Genomic DNA, 24977 nt, shown 5'->3' with positions numbered 1-24977 from the left:
GTTTACTCTGAGCAAAACTTTGTAGAATACCCAAGGGTTTGCAACCTTGTAAACGTCAGAAAAGATTCCAGAAAAAACAAGTATTCTTGTACCAAAATAGAACAGCAATTATGGCAAAAAGTTTTGTAGACTCCTATTCCCCAGATGCACCAAGTGTTATCCTGTATTATATTTATTACTTTTATATGCCTGAGAGAGTTCAAGGCAGTCTACAAACACCTTGCCATTTTATCTTCAGAACAAGTCTGTGGGGTAGGTTAGGCTGTAAGACAAGAGGCTGGGCCAAGCTTATCAGTGAGCTTCAGAGCTGAGACAGGACTTGAACCTGGTCTCCCCAATCCTCGTCTAACCACTGCATCATACAAGTGCAGCCCTCTTCAGGACTCCTGAAACCTATACTGTATATGAAATGCTGCACGCACAACCACTTCTCCCTTTGATGGATCATGCACTTCTCCCCGCGATCAAGACCCCCAAGCAACCAGAGACCCAACTGTGGGAAGGACAGATTTATGCTAACATGGTTACAATCCCCTTACAGACTCTTCTGCTCAATACACGAAGGTCAGGGTGAAGGATAAGGAGCAGTCCTACACTCCCTTTAGTTTCCCCTTAAAACCAGTGTGTGTGATGGGGGCGGAGGTGGGGGGGAGGGAGAGAGAGAGAGAGAGAGAGAGAGAGAGAGAGAGAGAGAGAGAGAATGACTGAATATATGCAAACACTAGGAGCCAAATAACTAAAAATACAAGGGGTTAGTGGTGACAATTCTATGTAAAACTTAAAATGTCTACAAGGTAAGCATTGTGGTCATTCACAGCAGCAGTGATTGCAGCTAGCACAATAATCCAACATAGTTTCAGAGGGTAGAGCATGAGATTCTTAATGTCAGGATCATGGGTTCAAGCCCCACATGAGCAAGGCAAAAGATTCCTGCATTGCGGAGGGTTGGGCTATATGCCCTTCGTGGTCCCTTCGTTGTCCAGGGCTTTGTAAAGTAATATAAAATTTATCACCAATGGCCAGAGAATAGTATCATACACTACTAATAAGCACAATCATCACTGATGCTGTAGCATAAGTAATTCCTACAGGCGTAGAATATTCAGTACCATAGGGTAGGAGAAAATGACTACTACATCTTTACACAAACAAAGAAGACTAAAGTGCTACTCCTTTTTCTGCAGATGGTACTTTGATTACATAAGTGGGATCAGACGACCAGACGACAACTGGGAATACCACTTGGTCAGAACACACAGCAGTGAAGCTCAAGAGAGCACTTTGCATTTCAGATTCCCTTAATATTACACTGTGGGTTGCCAGTGGAAGGAGAAAAACTCACAAATACTCAATTTCTAAGCTTTGCCCTGAAAATCTGTAGCAGTCTGAACCAATTACAAATATTCCATGCTTTAAGAAAACAGGCCAATTCCCCTATTTACACAAACAGGCTATCTGTACTTGAATGGAGATGACTCCCTTTTTGCTTAAATAAATAAATAAAAATTTTCTTTCCCTGAAAGAAGTTGTAGATATTTGTTCCATACTGAAACAGGTAGTCTAGTTTAGCTGTTTCCCTGCCCGCCTGCCCCATTTAATAAGCCCACTACAGTAATTTCTCCGCTTAAGGAAAAAAGAACAAGTCCGTTCTAGAAGGGAACATGCTTGCACACTGGAGTGGTACAACAGGGAACCACTCAGTTTCTCAGTAATTCATTGAAAAGGTTACCAGATGTGCATGCCTGCACCAAGGGAGGGAGCAACTGCGTCACTCATCATGAGAACTGGAATTGTCACAGACACTCTCTGGTAAGGGACACATATTCCATGCAGTATTCATTATAGTAACGGATGTGGTAGTACAGAGTAGTACTGTATTTCCCAAGCAACATAACTGTTGTTTGCAGGGAAATGCTCCTATTGAATAATCAGAGCAACAGGCACTCCGAGTTATGCTAGGTCCATACCATTAAAAAGGTTTATGTGCCAACACCATCACTCTGAATTGGGGCTGGAAGCTATTGGAAGGCAGCTTGCAAATACTTGAGTGAACAGGCGCCTACTTCCCCCATTTTCATCAGGTGTAGTGGAGACATGCTTTATTTATTTATTTTTATTTCCACGGAGGCCCCACGGTAGACTACATTGCTGACATTAACCGGAGATATTACCTCAAATAAATTACTAGAGACCTGCACTCTAGTAAACAAAACAGTTGATGGATAAAGTAGAACGAAGTTGACAGAAAAGCACTTCTGGCGAAAGCTGCTGCACAAGATTCTAAACAGTGGATCCAGGATAATTCCCAAATTGCAAATTCCCTAATCTGCTAGGGTTGTGGAAGTGCTATAAACTAAGATTCATACAGCTTTATAACAACTTTATTTCCATTCTGTCTTGATTCACACTTGATCTCATTCTGAAGCACCTACACTGCATTGAGCTCTTGGAGAAACTGCAGGACAGCAATACAATAAGTCAGTAGGGAGGCAAGCAATTTCAGGAACTTATATTCAGGTGGTATGCATAAATCAAAAAAGCTCGCCCCATATGGTTGAGAGGCCAGATGCCGGGTTTATAGTTGCAGATGTAGAAAAGGCTATTCAGCATACGTCACATATCATGTCTAAATTGGGGGGGGGGATCTCCATGTTTTAAACCTCTAGTAATGAGTTTCCTTAACTTTGATGAATGCTTTGCTAACTCCAATGAGAGATCACAAACAATGCCGCCTGGAGGAAGACTGCTGAGATCATGTGAAGGCGCCAAATTGTGAGCATATCTTTCTAAATAAGGTCAAGCTTCCTACCGCCCTGCCCCCCAACACACACATTGTTGAGGAAAATAGTATTATAGTATTACAGCACTCAAAGCCTGCTGCAGTGATGGAGAGCTTCATAGATTCAACTTCCACCAACTGAAGAGTACTAAATGGGTTTGTAGGAGCCGTGCTCCAAAGTGCATGTTTGGAAGTGTATGCTTCCATGTCTAGAGTTTTCCATTATGTCCAAACTGTGGAGAGCTCTAAGAATCACAATTTAATCCTTTCCTCTTTGAACTAACCACTGGAGCTCCCCAGTGTTAGGTTATAATGGGAAACTATGATTACTTTAAAAGAGGAAACAGGAGTTTTTGATCACTTAGCAGCACCCAAAAGGGACGGAGAAGGGAAGGAGACAAGTCTGAGGCTCATTCTTATAACACTAAACTACAGCTTTTGTGCTCTATCTAAAACAGCCCATGTGGGAAGGTAATCTAACTATCGTATTTGTGACGCAGTTACTGTGGTGTTCAAAACGCCTTGGGAATAAAGTAAAACTTGTAATACTCCCCCCCCCCCGGCAATTGTAACTTATAAAGCTCAACATAATGAATAATAAAAAAGAAGACAGGGAAGGGTACACCATACATTTTTGGGGAAGACAGTTTTCTCTAAATACATTTCTTCCCGTAATTGCTTTTAAATGGGAACTGGGTCATCTTTCCACACAGTTGCGCCACGAAAACTGCATCTGTGTGCTGCAAACACAAACCAGTAATGATATTCATGACTAAGCACCAAATATATGATAATGTCTTATTACTACAAAGTGTAAAAATTCAAGTAAGTTCTTGGTTACTTAGGCATTTTAATATATGTAATTATAATGCCTTGGAAGTACTCCATAAAATACGGTGCCCAGCTCTTCCCAACTCTATACTGAAGTTGTGAACATCTACCAGCAACGTACCTAGCTGAGATGTGTCTAATTATAGTACTGGTATTTCCTTTTGTACTCAGAAAATACATGCAGACAAGAATGGAGACAATTCTCTTCACTTTCGTACACCCATCGTCTGCCTTGAATTATTGCCATGACAACTTTCTTCTGTCTGCAAAAATTAAGACGCAACCTACCCTGAAGTTTTGTATCTTGTCCAACCAACTGGAGACATCACCAAATCTGTACACATCAGAAAGGAATTTCTAGAATGCTGGAGGTCACATTAAGTTCTTTCAAGTTTCCCTAACCCATTGTCATTCAGTGTCTGCTATATAATTTTGCATGGACAGAGGCTACAATTGGAGTTATCAAGCAAGCAAATTTGTTCAAACCAAATGAAAAGCGTTTCTATAGCATGAGTCCCTAAGGTTCAAAGCCAATTTTCTTTTCTTTTTTTCACAGGATTGCCTATTATTAGGGATATTTCAGTCCACCATGCGTGTACAAATTAATGACATTTTGCTTTGCGTTTGACAAAAACTGAGATTTAAAACTAGTCTACTGCTTTCTTCTTACAATAAGTTAATGAAATGGAAGGATGACAACAAGATTAACTAAGGGCAATGACTTGGAATGACTGAAGAAAAGTATCTACCCCATCACTTTTCTGCTTCTGTAATAAAGACACTTCAATAACAATGTAATCTTTTCTCTAAATGAAAGCAAACATCAACTAAATAAAGGTTAACTTCCCATAAACAAGAACACTACATATTATTTAACCAACTTATCAATACCTTTGTTTGGTTGTATGATGAAAGCTACAGAACTCATGTCTTATTGATTGTGGGACAAAAAGTAATTCAAATTATTTGGAAACCTATGTTCTTTTCCCCCTCAGTGACACAATACAGCAAATTACAGATCACAACTTATTTTGGTTGCTTCCTGGTTTACAGTTCTATTTTTGCACAACCAGAAATATGTGGCCCAACAAATCTACAAAGCCTTTGTATGAACTAAATTTTACTTATGCACATATTTTTGGACTGAATGGCCCAATACATAATGACACTAAAGAGAAATAGTCACTGCTTCAGAAGCCTGGGAGTCTCTTTAGTGGTTTAACATGATACAAACAGTTCCTCTGATGGCATAAATACGATTTTGCTTTCTGGTGCTCAAATCCCCACTCAGCCATTAAGATTACTGGGTGACCTGGGAAAGTCACCGTCTTCAGCCTCACCTACCTTGCAGGGCTGTTGTGAGAATAAATGGAGAGGGGAAGAGATCCATGTACGTCATCTTGAGTTCCTTGGAGGAAAGGTGGGATATAAATGTAACAGTAATGATAATACTGTAATAATAGGAGCTTCTCACTCTCAGCTCAAGGGCTGAAATCAAATGAATACTTCCTGTAACCTTTTTTGCTTTGTCTTGTAGCTTTCAACTGTTGGTGTGAGACACACGCGTGCATGCACAAAATGGATATGGGTTCCTAAAAGCATTGTTTAAGATGGAATACAGAAGGTACACCTTTGCTGCCACCACCAAGTGCTCTAACAGAAGATGAGAAGACCAGTTTGTACTCTGCAGAGGACCTGAACACATACCTTCCCCTAGCAGTTGCTATTCCTTCAAAAAGTAGGCTGGTCTGTTTTTTTTTTGGGGGGGGGGGTACGGGTAGCGTTGGGAGAAGAGACAATTTGTGGAACATGACCTTTGATATTTCATTCCCCCAATTCAGCTTGAACATATATGTAGGAAAGCAGACAAAAATGGATAGTAACCTCAATGTTTGTAATGGCAAAGGCTTAGACATGAATACAGTCAACTCAAAACTTACGCACATTTAACTTGCACATTTAACTTGTGCAACCCTTAGTCAATAAATACTTTCTAGAAATGAATTCAAGCAAGGCATCTGAAAATAGTTAGCACCTATGTACCTTATGTTTCTCACTACTGCCCTTAAAGTGACGCTAAAAAGCAGGAGGATTTCACTTGTGTTTTCAATTAACCATGGCTATAGTTAAGTCTGAACCCAAAAACCCTAAAATTGTGGTCAACCTTAAGTCAGAATCATAAACCAGCAATGCTGTAGATCAATTATTGTTCAGTGTTTGTGAGGGTATGAGGGGTGTATAGTTGTTGTTTTTAGTTTTGATACAACTTTTGCTACCAGGTGAAGTTGCTTTGGTTGCAGCTTTTATTTATTAATAGTTGTATTTATTGTGTTTTGATGTTTTCTTCTATTCTTTTGTACATGGTCTAGATGTTTTGTGAGTAACAAATTTAATAAACAATAACCTTAGACCTTCCAAATGTTGTTGGAATCCCAACAACTATCACCCCTAGCCAGCAGGACAATGATCAATGGTCAGGGATGTGGGAGTTATAGTTCACAACTTCTGGAGCACCACAGATTCCCCAACCCAGTCATAAAGCAAGATTTTTGAAGCTGACTTGTTTCCCTAAACCAATGTTAAGATTAACCACAGTTTGTCACAGGTTTCTAAATAATGATAAACTGCAGTTACTTAAAACAAAAGTAAGAGCTTCTGATTTCGTCCTTGATGATGCGCTGGAAGATGAGAGGAGGGGGAGCTTTTTCACCAAATCTTTACCATAGCTTACATGGTTATATGTGAAAGAGGCCACAGCTGCAAGGATGCATAAAAAAGCTTGCCAAATCTCCTGCAGCTTTGGTAAATGAGGCCATTTCATCTTATGCTAAAATTCAGATGCAATACTATGATTGTGGTGATAAGACTGAAGTGCTTTTAGAATGGTATATATCTGTATGAACCATAGCCAGCCAAACTCTACCTCTACCCTGCTTTATAAATGCAAAAGACCAACATAAAGACAGCTAACAGTGTATTTAAAGACAACAAGATTATAAGGGACTCACTTAACTCGTGTAATGCTTCCTGTTGAAAATGTGAGAAAGTTGAGGAGCACTAAATGTAGTGCTTAGTCATTGCTTGAATCTTTTAACCTTCTATCTTCTATGAATGTATCACTTATAAGTCAAATATGATCAGTACAATGATTAATGTTATTAATCTAAATAAACATTTCATTTATATCAGTCTGGAATGTTTTTTGTGGGTGGGGGGTGTTTCTAAAGGATGTCTGCTGACTGCAATTAGGCAATGTGAGATACCTGAATGACTATGACAAATACAGACTGAGAGAGCCTTATGGAGTCAGATAAAACTGTAATAAAACTGTTATAAGTAATCAGAATGTGTGGGTAAAGAATGGTATTGATAAAGATAATGCAAATAATATTTGTGGGAAGAAATGACATAGCTATCAATAGCATTGTTTCCACCTATTTGGTATCATTTATGAAAGTGGCTTGTGTAAATCAGAGGAGGGGAATCTGTGGTTCTCAACTGCCTTCAGCCCCAGTTAGCATGGCCAATACTCAGGGACAACACAAATTAAAGGGCCAAAGGTTCCCTACGCTGTCATAAATAAACCTAAGTTAAAATCCAACTTCAACCTGAAACACTGACCCTAAATATACATACCAATGTATGAGTGAGACTTTTGGCCTAATATGGTCTACTCTGACAAAAAAAAATTGGTTCTCAAATCCTTTGGATGGAAATGCTTTGGGAATGAAGCGCAGCCCTTTTACATGCAAGGCATATACATTTCCATTGACCTGTGGGCTCCTTCCCAAATTTACCGCTATCGCTTACCTATTAAAATATTTATACCTTGCCTCTCAATGGTATGATAAAAATTAATTGATGTTGAAAGAGTAAAACCATTAAATGGAAAAAGTATAATAGAGGCAGGAGAAATAACAGTTATGTAAACAGGCCATTTGTCACTTTCATGTGCTGGGTTAATTAATATTCTAAAAAGGGCTTCCAAAAGCTGAATACCTCTCAAGCTCTGAATTCATAGGGCTGACCTTAAGACTTTCTCAGAATGATTTTTAATGCAGTCTGTTATCAGCAAAACCCGTTGAAAACACATGCCCCATCTGCCAGTGCCCCACTTGCAAAAGAACTTCTTATACTTGCAGACAGTGCAGCTTCTGCCGGCTTCCCTCTCTCCTCTAAATACCAGCTGTATGATAATGAGCGCAAACAGCTGAAAAATACTGCACAGTAACAAAGCTGGTACGAAATGGGCAGAACAACGCTCCCACTCAAAGAAGCAGTTGCAGCATGAACTTTGCAGATTAGCCATTGAACAGAGGTGGGGGAGGTTTGGAAAAAAGAAAAGAAGGGCCTGTACAGATAGTGAGAGAATGGAGAGAAAGGAAAAGGGGGGGCTCAAGAAGGGGCACAAGCATCTAATGAAAAGCCTAAATTCTAAAGTACTTTTGTTAAACTGCATGAACCAATTCTTCACATTTTCTACAGCTTATTCCTGATGCACTAATGATATGCCAAGTGCCATTCTGATCATTTGCAAGTTCAGTGTGTTTCCAAAAAGACACCAACTTGTTAATGAAAGTTTGCTATTCATTAACAAACCACTCCATCAGCTACAGGGGGCTTTGAGAAAGGAAATACATATGAATTAGCATACATTATTTCTCTTATTTAAAAGTTTGCCACTTCATTGAGGGCTGAACAGCAATCACAATATTCTATGTTAACTTTTTTAAATAGTTTAAAGAGCCCTTCGTAGGTTTGCTAAAACAGCTGTATCCCTCCAAACTGTGGTCCCACTGTAATGGCTTTTCAAAACCATGCATGATTGCAAGTAACTTGGTTGGTCAGCTAGAAATCCAAAAGGTTTGTTGCACCGTAGCTTCAATTTAGTGCCAAGTAAACCAAATCCTACATTGTGTGTAAGTTATATGCAATACTAGCTTAAGTTGCATATTTATACCATTTTTCTCTTAGTCATGGGGTGGCAAACTATGTAAGTCACTGAATCCTTTTTCTTCTCTCCCCACCCCACCCCACCCCCATCCACAGGGTAGCCATAACCGTCATGCTCTACTTGTGAATTTTTTGAGAGGCATCTAGCTGGTCAGTGTTAGAAACAGAATACTGGATTAGATGCAAATTGGACTGATCCAACAAGACAATTAGTTTCTGTGTTTGCATGCTGGAATCACAGAAATCTGAGAATGGACTAAATAGTTTCCGAAGGGCATACGGTTTATAAAAAATATATATATTCCTCTTATTACATCATTTAGCTATGCATTTGCTAGTGAAGCATACATCAGACTAGGTATTAGTACAATTTCAAAATTAGTAAAATTTCAAAATGTTATCTATTTTAATCTATTTCTATACTGCTTTTTTGGCAGGTTACGAAACTCCAAATTACAATGATAAAATCATCTGTATTAGAAAACCGGAGCTATTTTCCCATCTCAAAGATGTCCAACTAAATTATACTCCAAATAGTGTCTCTAGTGCTCCTGAGTTCATCTGATCCCTGCCAAATTCAAACCACACTGCAAAGGAACAATTGGGAACACCCACTTCTGCCTTTGGCCCACAGAAAGTTGGCCACATTCCAATCAAATCTTTGGACTGAAACAAGTTCCCTATCCTTGCAGTGAAAGCAGTGTGCTTAAATCCATTGATTTCAATGGGTTTCCTCCATGAGTCATGTTGGTTATAATCCACACAATTTCTTCTTAAAGTGTAGTTTCTTTAATGGATTCTGTCAGACATTTCATTCTAGGGATCATTTCCAAGGCATATAGCACTGTATTCCATCGTCTGTACTTCTTTACTTATTATTTTCCATTACACTCTAAATATAGTAGTGTAGCATATATAAATATGCAACCCAATTCATCATGGTAACTCTAACAAACTACAATCTCACATTCTCAAAGGCTGCTTAGCATCTGCTTAGTACTTTATAAAACAAAAATAAATTTTAACGATTCACTGCCAAAGAGAAACAAAACTAGATATAATATTTTTCCATGGAGGAAATATTAAAAAGAAGTGGAGAAAATTGTGAAACAAATATGAGTCATATTAATTTATGCCATGTCATTTTTGACAATTAAATTTTTACAGTGCTTTAGAAATGTATTTGGGTGTGATCAACACATCATAGACATCTCTATACTATCACTTTCGCAAAGCATAATGAAGACCTAATCTTGTACCTCCTATTCACAATGATACTTGGAAATGAGGTGTTAAACATATTAGAGTTGTGTAAGATTTAGCTGGAGTTTTATGCTGAATGTTAATTACATGAGTAGTGCTTATTGCCACTCTTAATTTTGAAAATCTTTGAATTGTACAGCATATTAGCCTCTGTTGTATTGGCATATTTCCCCTCCATCACCAAACCAAGTTACGTCAAGTAGAATACAGAGGTTGAAAGTAATAATTCAATTTTATGTCACATATAGAGACTGTTGTTGGGCAGTCAACATATAAATATTATAGAGATATATACTTATGTCGCACCAACAGAAAATTGCTCTAACACAATCCAAGAAAATCTAATATTGACAACAGCATACATATGGTTTTGCAGTACTAAATTTACTTCAATCATTAGAACAGCCACAATTCTGGCAATATCTGCAGATTAGGGAACTTTAAAAATAGTACTACAGTGCCCCTACATGTTCACTGATAGAAGAGCAGCTCAACATATAACTTGCCACAGTCAAGTGAAAAGCACCTAATCAGCTAAAACATTAGCATACACTATTATAATGTGTTCATGTAAACAGAAAATTAGAAATATTCACATTTGGAAGTATGTTCTGGGTGGCAGTCTCCTTTAGACAGATTTCCAGCGAATGGCTGAAGGGCTTGGCAGTCCTGAAAGATACCCCCTCCCCATGTGAACACTCCATTTACCCTAAACTCCTTGCAGTAAAGAGTACACAAATATAACATGTAACTTGGGCACACACAGGTTATAGGATATAAACTGACTCTCACACTTGACTGTTAAGTGTAGCAGTACTTCAATTTCACTGAATGTTTATAAACACTTTAATTTATATGGGGCAAGTTTAACTCTGTGCCACTTTTGTGCAAACTCCTACTTGGTAACAGTCACATGAGACCATAGCAGTTTTGATGATAAATTGAGATCAACAGCATAAATCAAACTATGTGTTCCTTTTGAAAAGATACTAAAGAACATGAAAAGGTGAAAATAGTGTCATGGTGGATTCAGAGTTGTAAGCATTGTTGTCAGAGACATACCTAGGCTCCATTGCACCCTTGGCAAGGGTATGTAGGAGTCCCCCCTCCAAAATAAAAAAAACCCCAGAAAAAACTCACGACAGGATTCAATAATGACAAACTGAGCATTTAACAGCACAATCCTATAAATGTCTACTCAAAAGTAAACCCCACTGAGTTCAATGGGGCTTACTCCCAGGAAAGTGGGTGCACAGGACTGCAGCCTAAATCTGGCAGGCCGGAGGCAGGAACTTCTGACAATACCTCGCTTGCCTTTTCGTTACTTCTGACAAGGCCCCAGCAGAAAGGCACTAATTTGGAGGTTGTAACCAATTGCACACTCAGAAGTAAGTCCTGCTCAAGTCAATGGCCCTTGCTCTCTGGGGTAAACATGCACATCCTGGAAATTGGTCAATGTGGGAAAGAAACCAGGGGAAAGCAACTTGGCTGTAAATTAAGCATCTCACCTGATGTTTCTCCATCACCACATCAGCCCTGGACAGAGTGTCAAGCAGGTGTGTCCTCACGGGGAGCCCCACTTCAGACTGACTGGAGAGGGAGCTCTACACAAATTCCTCTGCTGAAGTACCTAGAGGGAAGTGATTTTGCACCCCCTGGCCTACGCTGTTGGCAAGGGCCAATGCGGCCAACCCCAAGGTACACCTCTGATAGTTGTTTGTCTATTTAAGCAATAAAATTGATGTAAGATTTGCAATTCAATCCCTTGATCCAGTTCCCTTCTATATAAAATGTATTTTTTTAATTTTTTAAAAAATCTCTCTCTCTCTCTCTCTCTCTGCTTGCTGTCTACCAACACTTCTTCAGATGTTCTCCCTCAGCTGAAGGTTCTATGCCCCTGCTTGGTAACTATAGGTTTATTCCCATGTGTTAATATGAGATGGAGCTTAGAAATGCTATTTCAGAAGTAGATGAGCTGCAGGAAGTTAAACAGAGGGCAAATCTTCAGTTGGCATAGAAAATTAGTTGGGTGCTTTATCAGTGCAGGTATTATGTAAGGGCTGTATTGCCTTATAAACAAACTTCTGGGGGTGACATGTCAGTAGTGAGCATGGCCAGAGAAAAAAGTAAGTGGAGCAACAGAAGCATCTCTTACCTTTTTTTACAGGCTACATTTCAGTCAGTCAGTGGTTTCCTACACACATAAAATCAGAGGCATTACCGCATTTCAAGGACACTTCCTGTCAAGCAAAAGCACTTCAGGAGGGTGTGGAGCAAGGGCATTGAGGCGTGGGGCCCAGGGAGAGTCACAGGCTCAAAAGAGATGCCTGAAAAATCATGTCTGTCCCCCAAACCTGAGGTTTCCCACTCCCACCTTAAATGAAGAATTACACGTCAATAAATCAAATGATTCATTTTAGTTACAATCTTGAATCTCTGCTTTTTAATTACGGGTTCTGTTTTACGCTGTTTCACTGGATTGCTAACGAGCAGATTTGAATCCTTATTAGAGGACCCAACTAACATTTGTGCACTGGGTACTTGAAATGGTGTGTCAAATAAGAGATGGTTATATACCGGTGTATGGAGTGAGGTTAGTGGGTTACATTCAAAGCAGCACTAACTTGAACTGGACTGAATCTTCTCAAATTGCAGAGCCTCTCTGGATGTTAAGCACATTCTTCCCTCCGTTTCCTAGCTTCTTTGACCATTTTCTCAAGAATAAATCTGTATTGACCATTCCTTTAGGTTCCTTTGCCTCCTTGCCAGAGAGCTTCCCTGTATCAAGGGCAAGGGTCCTCAGATTTTGACTAGCCTTGGTATCCAGACAAAATTGATGCTGGCCATCAATCTTACCAAAGAGGTAAGGTCTTGTCTCTGTCATCATGTGGGCATTTGAGATATGATTGGCAACCCAGAAGCATAGCGCAACTTCATGTGGAGAAGATATTCTACCTTCTAAAGCTCAGGAACTCCAGCTCTGGGAGGTGGTATAGGCTCAGCTCTGTGCTTGCCAGAGAAGAGAAGGCAATTCACTATGGCAACTGTACAGAACAAATTTGTGGATGCAGGATCCTGATATCTTTTCCCACTGCTCAGTAGGATTCTGTACAATTTGTAAAGTCAACAAAATAACAACTTTCCTGTCTTTCATAGAAACCAAACTGTAAATTCCATGAGAAACTGGAAATCATATGCCACCACACCAGCTTGGTCAGTCAGTCAATGTCAGAGATTTCTCACAACATGGATTTTCTGGTATCATTATAAAGAAAAATAAGCAGACTATATTGGCTTCACAGCACTTTACAAAAAATAACTATTAACAATATCTATATTGCTTGCATTATACATAATAAAGACAGGAAAGTGATATTTAACTCCATCACATTATTTTAATTTCACCTACAGACAATAAAGCAGGAAGTAGTCAATGCAACAACATTTTCTGTGGCAACTAATCTTCAAATGTAAGGATTTCACAAATTTATGTGCTTTTAATGCCAATATCTATAAATTTTATTTTGCCTTTTATCATCTTTATTCAGTACTTTTTTGTCTTGTGCAAATCATGTATTTCGTGGTCTCATTTAATTTCTGGTATAGGGAAAGATAGAGTTGCAATGTGTTAACAGCAAATTTACAGGTCTAAGTAAATAAAACCAGTAAGATTATCACAATTTGGAATAAATCCCCTGCTTCCATGAAAATGTAACTTGACAGTAATTGGTACCAGTTTAAATATAGATGAAGAGAAATCACAGCAATGATAAAAGCTTTGCACCAACTTAAACATAATAAGCAACTAATAACTGTCTGAAGTACAATCTGACAAATACAAATTGAATTTAACAGCAGACAAGATCTAGTAAAACTGTTGTACTGGCGCCAGAGCTAAATTTCTCCACTAAACAAGTAAATTTAGGTTGGGTGAGAATTTTCTTTTCTTTAGGAATGATTTAATTATGCTGGTAGAGAATCAAAGGATTCCAAAAATACTCTCAAATTTCCAATGTAAATGTTCCTGCAAAGAAAATTATTTATCCTGTTTGTGAAAATGTGTCAACAATGTAGCATGGCAGATTTAAGGTTTGCAGACAAGGGGGGAAAAGCAGTGGATTGATACAATTTTAAAAATGGACATAAGGTATCCTAGACTACATCTGTTACTGTTATATTGCATGCTAGAGGGCTTAGGAGAAACAGCTGTCTGCACTAGCGGTATCACATGTTATCTGTGCCCAACAATCATAAAAGAAATGAACTCAAGTTTTCACTGCACCCTATAAATGGCCATTTTTGCACTCCACTTCCTGGCTTCCTATTGCAAAATGAATGAAAACCAAGCTCTTTGCAGGTGCAAACAAACTCATTTTGCTTTCCCCCTTTTCCTTCACTATTAGAAGGAACAGTGTTGCACACTGCTGTTTGCAAGAAGAAGCTGAAAGCCTGGCTCAATTACCATCCCAGAAGCTGGCTATTAATCACAGACTCATAGAATTGAGGAGTTGGAAGCAACCACCAAGGGTCATCAAGTCCAACTGTCTGCAGTGCAAGAAACACAACTAAAGAATCCCTGATAGCCATCCAACCTCGGTTTAAAAACCTCTAATGAAGGAGAGTCCACCACCTTCCGAGGGAAGTCCACCCCACTGTCAAACAGCTCTGACTTTCAGAAACCTCTTCCTAATATTTAGTCAGAATCTTCTTTCTTGTAATTTGAATCCACTAGTTGCCATCATCTCAAGATTCCTCCCTTGTTTAGTATACTTCATAAAACTGAATGTTAGATGCCGGGGTGCCATTCTGAAACTTCGAAGTGTATACACAACAAACATTCCAAACGCGCAGCTCAGTAAGGAGGCAGAATGTTTGCAGAAGACATACATAGATTAAATTGGGCCAGCAAAGGATCAATATCTGAAATGAAATAAATTGCTAGAAGGATACTGTTTATAGTGATAAGACTAGCGGGAAGACCACTCCACTCCTGGGAGCAGTATCTTGGGACTGGCGGAGCCTCTCTAAGTGTGCTACTGAAGAAAATGAGCTATGAGAAAAATGTGAATGGAATGCAGCTGTACTAAAGCAAATAGTCAAGACTGCCTGCATTCTTGTCAGCTGTTGGTGTTATCATGAGAAGAAAACATACGGTGGTGCTATTAATAGAAAGTTGCCTTTGGGGAATGTCCAGCATTTGTAGTCTCAGAACAATTAGAAGTACAATTTCATTTTATCAGTGATGAAACATTAACAATGTAGGTCAGAACCAACATTTAATAGAATGGTTATATTTGAGGGCATTCATAAATATTATCATGTCACTTCTATGATTCGTCATGAAACAGAAAAGAAACCTGGTTCATATTCAAAACTAGTACCGGTAGTTGCCTCACTTGCAGTGATTTGCAATTAAATATTTCTCAGACAGACAAACAGCCTTGTTAAATAAGGCATGACTACTTTTTCCTCTGTACCATGTAAGCTTTCTCACTGCCTTAAAGGTCCTCCACAAACTGAACTGCTGGGATAAGTATGTCTTGAAGACATTTAGAGGAAACAAGTGCTGAACTATTTGTCTCAGGAGAGACATAGGTTGTACATATCTGGGGTAGGGATGAGGGATAAATTGGTTCAGTTTGCATTTTCATGTGACCCCACTTAATTTGCACTTCATAAACAAATACACAAACTGGAATACAGCTTATCCTTCAAAATTTGCACTGCTTCAAATTTTGCGATGCAGTTCTCTAATCAAAGCGCACACACAAAAAGCATCTCTCTGGGGAAATATGAACAAAATGTAGTAAGGGAAAATGTTTGCATATAGTATGTTTATAGTAGGCATCACTGTATACAACACAAATATTATGAGAAATATGCATGGAATTATGCATGTGACTTTTGGTACAGTTTTTTGAAATTGCAAATGGACAGGCAAATGGAATAAGCTTTAAAATGAGAAAAATACAGCATGAACATATTTGTCCATCCCTACTTAGCTGCAACCCTAGCTTAGGTATTTATGCTGAAATTATACTGTTCTGAACGGAAGAATGTATTTCTTTTTATAATTGTATAATATATTGTTGTAACCTGCCCTGAGACCCTTATTGTGAAGGGTAGGTAAGAAATCTGATAAATAAAAGTTGGTATTATAACGAAGACAAGAGGGGCCTTCCAACAAAGAGTTTCCCCCTGCTCATGGTTCCAGCCAGTAAGCCCTTTACTCCCATTGTTTTCCCTCACCTCGGTTTTCTGTTCTTCCAAAGGTCAAGAAACATTCCATGCACCCCAATCATGATCAGTCTTCACTAGTTGTTTTTATGAGTTTCTCCGTTTAGGTTTCTCCCCTTCCAAATAAAATGTACTTCTCGAAACCTTAGGACTCCTTGAAGTCCAATGATACTTGTCCTCTAAGTGCATAAATAATACTATTTCGGCTACATGGGCATCTATAATAACAAAATGTGGTTCCTATTAATACCTATGTATGCCAGACAAAACAACACACACACACACTACAAAAAAGCACCATTCCACATTGTGTGTTTCTTATATTAGAGACTATCCAACACCTTGAAAAGTGTCCATCAATGGACATAATCAGAGAACTAACTCCATGCATTTAGCTGGGCTTCAAAAAAAAAGTCAAAATTAAAGTAACTTTTAGAGCTCAAAGTTTCCCCAAACTGTAGAGCAATGAAGTAAAGAAAGAAACTGCTGTTGTTCAAATGGGGGGGGGCAGGGTGGACTTTATTTAACAGGTTGCAAACCCTTGTATTTGTTTAAATGTGCTCCTGGGATCATGGTACAAATAAAATGGAAATGTATCCAAACACCTTTCTTAAATTCTAGATAGGTAAATATTAACATATTTGCACAAAAGACACCCAGATGGTGCAGATCAGATAGTTGAGTTGCTCAAGGCTAAAATGATAGAATTTTAAAAACAAAACTAAAGGAGAATTTCAGTGCAGTGCTCAAAATATTTGAACTGCATGTCAGTGATCAAAGTCTAGCACAACACTTCTGAGATTTACCTGCAATATAGCATTAATGGGGCATTTCTGTATCACAATATACTTTTTCATGCCATTCACTCTAGTCTCACTATTTTCTTGACAAGGGACTCGAAAGTTTTTAATATATATATATATAGCAATGAAAAAATCTCTAAGATTTAAACTGCCTACAATTTAAATTCTATTTTTATTTTTATAAACATTTTAGTATGGTTTCACAGAAGTGAACCAGGAAATGCAGTTTTCATTTTGGGGAATATTCCAGTCATGTTTAAGATCTAGTAGTGCAGAGAGCTGAGAAAAGTTATGTGGTGTTTTGTGTGGTATATTACTTAAGGTAGAGCAGTGATGTGAGAAATTATCTCTACTGCTGAAATGGATTATAACCCATTGAAACAAATACTAGCTGCAGATTTCCAAATAAATACTGAATAAGCACATATAACCTTCATTATGTGCTTAAAATGAAGGGCATCAGTTTAGACAAATAAAAATGAAGTTAACTGAAGTTGCCAACCATCAGAGGTGGTCACAGCTTTCAACTTCCACTAAACCATGTTCATAAGATTGCACACTTTGATGGAGAGACCATAAACTAGTCAGGTATGTCATTGTAGAAGCTCAAAAGGTAGCATGAACCGAACAGAATGGGTGAAATGAGCACACCTAAACTGATGCCCATGCCATGCCCAAGAAGAAGAAAAAACCATGCCAAATAATGATTATCAAATAATAATGCATATGTTACTGGAAACTTTAAGGTAGAAATAAAATCTTTTTATAGTATGCACTGTGTAATTTACAGTTTATATGCACATTAGTCATCAACATTTAATGAGATTAATACCATTCTTATTTACCAGTGTCATATATGTATAATTGCATGGGTTTCTTTATAAATGTTTTATAGCCTGAAACTTTTATTTCATTTAATTGTGAATATAAAACAGCACATCTGTGGATGCTTTAATTTTAAGAGATACATTTTTAAGTTGATACACTATTAATTCTTCACAATATTATTTTTGTAAGAAGATCTAGCATTTTTCATACAAAGAAACCAGTAACTAGCACTGAGCCCTACTTTGCATCTTCATAAAGTAATAGAATAATCAGATGGCTAACTGTTGTGTTCTGTGACCATTTATAGTAATGTGCTCAACACACGCTGAATATAACTAGTGCTAGAGATGCATAAGACATGAACTGTCAGATCTCATAACAAAAGTATTTTTACTAGCAAGGATTACTGTAAACATTTGACTGCTACCTAATAATTGAGTTCAAACAAGGAGAAAGCTGGCATCAATCAATTGAAGGTTTAAGTAATTAGGAGAAATTCAAAGTGTCATTCATTTCTAGAACTTAAATTTGATTCCATGTTCTTTACCAGCTGGTTTTTACTGAAGAGAAATTTAGGTTTTGCTATAGAAAACAAATCTGAAATTTTCAGAAAGCTTGCTGGGCATTACCAAATGTTATTTTAAAGTAAACTGTAGCACACACATGGGCAAGCAGCTCAAACCACTAGCCACTCCAACCTAAAGTGGAAGTAGATATCTCATTCTGACCCCTATTATGATGCTGAACAAGATATGCCACTCAAGATAGACATAATGGGAATATATATAATTAAGCTGACCACTTTTGAATTTTATTTGTAATGAAGTGTTTAAAATCACAATTAAATTTAAATGAAAAGCTATTGGCTCCATTGCAGGAGTTCCATTTGCTGAGCGACCAATGTTGTCCTGTAATACACAAATTATCAAAGTACACTTAATTTTCCCAACAGCATTATTTAATACAAAAGTTTAAAGTTTGTATTATCTATGAAACATTTCATGTAAGGAGTTACAAAGAAAATATTCACACAGCAGCACTGAATAACTTATCCTGCAAAGACACCATAATTAATTTTTACAATCTGATGTTTAAATTTATTCTTCAACAGAACTGGAGAACAATCTTTGAAAATTACATGGGCCAAATATACTGTTATAGCATGCACATATACATGATTTTTCTTATTTAAAATTATGTAGGTTCCACAAGAAAATTGCAAAGGGAAATAACATGATCCTTCATGAACCGAAACTGTCACACCAGGGCTATGGTACTTAAAGATACAGTATACAACTTCAGGCCTTCACATACAAGGGGACAAAAATAATAGCACTTACCCGTCTACGACAGAAAGGAAGGCCTTGCGCAATGATGCTGATGCTAAATATCTTCATCACAGTTTGGTGGGGCAATGGCGTTTTTGTACTTGGAAGATCAACAGGAACCAGGCCATGATTTACGGGTGATTTTCCTGGTTTTGACATTGTACAGTTCTCACATGGTCCAGAATTGTTTGTAACAAAAGGGCATTACTAAGAAGCTCAACAAAATTGGTATCTGGTGTAATTGAGCAAAGGATTCTGCTTCCCAATGCCTGCTTTCCTTTGTCTCAATCTTCTCAATCTCTCCTACCAAGTGTCTTGACCTGTCTGCTGCTTAGTGAAGTGCAAGCTATCCTAGTATAGAGCGGAATTATAAATGACTATGCCGACAGACTGTCCCTGCCAATCAAATAGCTATTGGCCCACCCATGCAGTATCACTAACACATACACTGTCAAAATAGGTGACATTTAAAAAAAATTCAATTGCTTAGAACTAAAATAGCAAAGCTTCAAACTAGAATCAAATGTTTAAGTTATGGTTTCGACTGAATTTCTTTTAAGTGGGAGACATAGCCCTAATACCTTCAGATCAAACAACCTGAAACAAAATACAACATAAAATTTTCTAATTATGTAAGAAAAAAGTAAACCTCTTCATGTTTGGGATTATATATAATAACAATGCAGTATCGTATTAATATGAAGTGTCTTGCCTCTGTTCAGAATGACCAACATATGGTCAGGACTATGTCAACTTTGACCCAATATCTTGCTTAGAGAACAGTGACAGCAGCCACAATGTGAATCGATATACCTGTAGTGGATTTGCCAACCCCAGTGTCACTATGAGGGCCAACTCCTTTTTTACTAATTTTCTCATTATTGTTCTTTGATGAATATTGGTTTTTCTTATTTTTGTCTGAGATGCCCCCCCCCATGAGTTGATGAGTGTAAGGTGTAACTGGTGGCTATGTCTGACACCCCACAGACAGAGAGGCTGATGGGAGGGGAGGGCTTTATCTCCTCAGGAGAGAAGGTGTCTGCATTTCTCCAGGTGAGACATAGGCAAAAAGGAGTAGCTTTCCCGTGCTTCTGCGGTTCTCAGTTGTTTTACCTATGTACGTAGTTTAGAGCTATTTACTGTTGCCTAATCATGCTGCTTAAAACGTGGAATACGTTTTGAATGTGTATTTCATATATTCATTCTTTTTTGTTAGGATATGTAAAGCACAGATCTCTCTTGAAATAGGAAGCAGTATATTAAATAAATAAATAAATAAATAAATAAATAAATAAATAAATAAATAAATTGTTCATGGTATTTGCCTAGATTAGGGGGACAAGCTATAGCACAAGATACTCAGCATTTTCTTTTCAGGCTATGATGCTAATAGCCATGATTGCTATCACAGAAACAAACAAAAATGTTGCAGCCATTTGGGATGGGAAAGGATAAACAAGTAGGGACACTGCAAATCACAGGAACTAAGAAAACAGGAAGTCGTGGATGAAGTTTGGGGAGATGCAGGAATAAATGCAAGGGAAAGTATCAGAGGAATGAAGGCTGATAGTCCATTTTCCAGTACTGTATCCTATAAATTTTAGGCCTGAGCTGGGCTGCCAGCATCATGCTGCTCTCCTTATAGGAAGCATAGAAGAAATATTATCAGAGCCTAGGAACAATAACCATCCTTGTGCGAATTTCCGATGGCACTGAGGGCACTCTTAGTTATGCTTACTAATAAAGCTTGGATCACCGTTCACTCAGATATTTCAAAAGGATATTGAGTTTCGAGGGATGGTACAGAGCAACAGCTATTCCCAGTCATGATGCGTTACCCATACATTACATTACTCAAAATTTATGTAGAGTGTATAAAAACAAGAAGTAGTGATGGACTGAGAACTGTTACTGAAATTGCTGGACCATTACTGAAATTGGAATTAACTCGCTGGTAGTCACTGAAATTATAATTCAATTATTACAGAAATGGAATTTTCACTGACCATGTAGTAAAAAGTTGTTTACAATGAAGAGCAGTATTACTGAACGTATCACTTGCAAGCTGGAGACAGCCAAACTTAACAGAACTCTTATCTTGTGAGCATCTGCCCTCAAATGGATAAGAGTGATCACTACAACATTTAGCATTATTTATACTGCTTCTTATGATATACTTACTATGATACACAAAGCAATCTGGAAGTTAGTTGTTGTTCATAAGTAAGATTTTTTAAAAAATGTTTGCCATTAAATGTTAACTTAAATCAGGGTGGCAAATGGTTCTTTTAAATGTGATTTGCAACCCACTGCACTCCCTAATTAATAAACACTTCAAATTTTGCAGAACCTGACTGCTTTACTGTTCCTGACAGACATGCTGGCCTAAGGGCCACACTACACATATTTATGTGGAGACCAGAGAAGAAGAGTTTGGATTTGATATCCCAAAGGAGTCTCAAAGTGGCTCACATTCTCCTTTCTCTTCCTCCCCCACAACAAACACTCTGTGAGGTGAGTGGGGCTGAGAGACTTCAAAGAAGTGTGACTAGCCCAAGGTCACCCAGCAGCTGCATGTGGAGGAGCGGAGACGCGAACCTGGTTCCCCAGATTACGAATTTACCGCTCTTAACCACTACACCACACTGGCTCAGAGTGCAGAAGTGCTTCTCATTTCTGTGTCACATTAAGTGTAACAGTAACACAACCCACATGAAGTAATTGTTGGTAGGAGATAAGTGAGTAGATGTAAAACAGGTATTCCACAGGATGAGAATAATAATACATCACAAAGCTGTATGTCCCAGTTTTCACTGGAGATTTCATGATATTGGTCTGCTTATTATAACTCACCTGCTTCCCTGGATGGCCTCAGGAAGGGTTGTGCTACTGCTATATTTCATAAGACACAGAAACGAAGAATGACAGGGAAAGGGAAAGGCTTCAAAATCATCTAAGCACTAATATGCACAACTCTGTTAACTGTACAAGGCACAACTTCTATATGCAGAGAACAGAGTACAGTGGTACCTCAGTTTTCAGACCTCTCTGTTGCCAGATGTTTCAGTTTTTGAACGCCAAAAAATGGAAGTAAATGCTTCCATTTCCGAATGCACCTTGGAAGTTGAATGGCTTCCGCCATGTATCTGTTGTTTTTCACAATTTACTGAACTGGCAGTTCACCCTTTGCACCTCAGTACTCAAACGTTTCGGAAGTCAAACAGTCTTCCAGAACAGATTATGTTTGAAAACCGAGGTTCCACTGTATATGTTTTTTTTAAAAATGCATTAGCTAGACATTTGTTGAGCATATTTTGAACAGGGAAGTATTGTTGTTTTAAATCCTAACTTCTGCTTCACTTGCCCTACCTGCTTTCAAATTAACATTTCAAGAACATTTGTCTTCCTCCTCCATTAAATATTTCAGAAAGTATTTCAAATATGTAACACAAACCCCACTGATCGTCTTGCATTCTGCAAACATTCTAGAAATGTCAGTCCAATCCTTATCAGCTATAACATGATTTATCTCATGATTAAGTATAACTCTTTGGTCGTCTCAGGATAGTACCAGCTGTTAAAGAAGTACTACAGCTGCTCTTCAAGAATTCAGTGGCAGATTGCATCTTTGTACCCCAGTACACCTTTCAAACAAAATATACCATAAAACAGCCAAACAAATGTTCTTATCATTCTCCAAATGCAGGGAAACGAAAAGATAGGCATGTATACTGCACTTTAATAAGCAACAAGCTTAACTGTCTTAGCTACCACCTTGTAATCTCATTTAAGATGTTGACAATCGAGTTTCAAAGAATGTGACATGCCTAAACCCCTGCCTACTTATGTATCTATAGCTCAGCTATGATAAGCCCAAATTAAAGTACAATGCTATATCCATTTTCACATTTTACCTATTAAAATACTTAATTGAAAAACTTTGTTCACCACTAAGTAAGGCATGTAAGCATGTACTGGAAAGGTCATCAGCACACAGAAATATTCAGTTTAACTAAATTGTAGTACCATATTTTAAATCTTACTACTGTACTCTACATAGAAAATCTTAAGAGGAGGAGGTGAACCCCCTGCAGACTGTTCAGTTCATTTTGTGAAAAGGACAGTGGGTTGCATCCGACAGGTTGGGAAACCCTCCAGAAAAAAAATTGGCAGAAAAGCAGGAGGCTGCAGAGAGGAAGGGGAAGTCCTGTTGCACAAGTGGAATTCACACAATATTGGACTCAACCCAGTATTTTTAGTAGAAACTTACTTGCCTTTTCATAACTGCATCAATGGATTTTAGGTGTGCTACAAATTTAAAATGTTTTTAAAAGTTCAAGCACTTCATAACAGAAGCTTCTAATGTTCTTTGATAACCTATCTGACTAGAAATATTCCATATAATACATATAAACGAGCAAATGGAAAAACACACACAAACCAATTGTTACATGGCATTCACACGGTAGTGGCAGTTTAAGCTGCATAATCCTGTTCAGCTGGCAAATAGCATGCTGAAAAAGAGTGTGGCGTTATTAATAATAGCTCAAGATATGCGAAGTAAAGAATGTTTGAGCTGCCAAAAAAAGGCAGGTAGTCTGAGGCAGGCTGAAATTCTTGATCTGTCTTGTTTGTTCTTATGTGCTTCAGTGATCTAAATAGGTATGGGAAGCATTCTTATGTAAATGGAATTAATTATAAATACATCAAGATTAAATAGTTCGTGCCGACTTTGGCGATGCGACTCAAAAGAATGGCACCACTAGTTTAAACACCCTCTAGCTGACCCAATTGTATCGTGCTGCCCTCAACACTAACTGCTGCCAAACTGGTACCTTCCTCACTAGATTCCTGTTACCCACTGGTGAGTCCTAATCTATTCGTAAATACTTGTTCAGAAGACACTCTGAAAATTCTCTGTAAGATTATTTAACTTTAAATCTTCCAGGAGCAGGAACAACCATACTACTGAAATTCAGAACGGTATGTATGCGTCTGAATGCCAGCTGCTAGGAATCACAAACAGAGAGAGAGTTTGCACTTAGGTCCTGCTTGTAGACTTTCCATAGGCATCTGACTGACCACTGTGACAATAGGATGCTTGATTATATTGGTATCTGGCTTGATCCAGAAGGGCTCTTCTTATGTTTATATTAACTACAAGATGTTCCTGTTTGGTCTTCGCTTCTCCTGTAGTGAGGAGAGCAAGTAACAATTCCTTCCAAAATTTGCACTGAACTAGTCTCTAGTGTCCTTTTTAAAACTGCTGACTAGCAGCTTAAGAAAGCTTTGGACTCAGTGGTCTGGTTCAGAAAATGATTCAAGATTTTGAACAACACAGGTTATGAAACTGGGAATGAGCAGTTCCCTTGCCTTTCTCCCATCACATACGGACTTTGGCACAGAGATCCTGGGTTGTATTAAGTTACGTCCAAACTGAGAAACTCTGACTTAACAACACACAACAAACCAGGAAGGAAGTCAGAATGTGACCAATCATCTGAACCAAGCCACTGCCACACAGCTTAATAATAAAAATATGTGGGAAAATAGAGAAGGCTGAAGGGCAACTGCAAACACAAGTCATGTCTGCTCTGCCACAGCCTACAGGAAAATTAAGCAAGTGTCAGATCTGGTCTATAGGCAGTGGGTTAAAGGGAGTCAGAATGAAACTGGGAGTCATAATCAAGAGAAATCTAGGAGGCAGGACTGCCACAGCAAGTCAGGACCAAAGAGCAAGAGCAGAAACAAAATGTGCATGCACACATGAGAATCTAGGTAGATATAGCTGCTCAAACAAGTTTCGATGAAAAGCAAGTCCTCCTTATATACTCCATGCTCAGGAGGGATCAATGAGCAGCCGCTGTGGTGGAGGCAGGATCTGGAAGATTCCTCCCTAAGAGGCTGCAACTACGTGGCTCACCACATGGGGGAGTTGGTTAGCCATTCCTGGCA

At 38.3% G+C, this 24977-nt stretch overlaps 1 protein-coding gene across 4 annotated transcripts in view; it reads right to left on the bottom strand.

Annotated features, from left to right (window-relative positions):
* The window catches only part of FBXW7 (F-box and WD repeat domain containing 7), a 116322-nt gene that overhangs the window by 42427 nt on the left and 48918 nt on the right, over nucleotides 1-24977 (bottom strand). The window contains exon 1 of one of the 4 annotated variants that reach the window (XM_033160434.1): nucleotides 19035-19257. The exons of the other annotated variants lie outside the window; for them this stretch is intronic. Within the exon in view, the coding sequence (XP_033016325.1) occupies nucleotides 19035-19181 (147 nt within the window). The 5' untranslated portion in view covers nucleotides 19182-19257. Of the gene's footprint in view, nucleotides 1-19034; nucleotides 19258-24977 lie in introns of those variants that run through there. 4 annotated transcript variants of the gene reach the window in all.

Source organism: Lacerta agilis, chromosome 9, assembly GCF_009819535.1.
Source record: "Lacerta agilis isolate rLacAgi1 chromosome 9, rLacAgi1.pri, whole genome shotgun sequence".
Classification (NCBI taxonomy): domain Eukaryota; kingdom Metazoa; phylum Chordata; class Lepidosauria; order Squamata; family Lacertidae; genus Lacerta; species Lacerta agilis.
The sequence above is the reverse complement of the archived record's forward strand: the minus strand, read 5'-3'. Positions and strand labels throughout refer to the sequence as shown.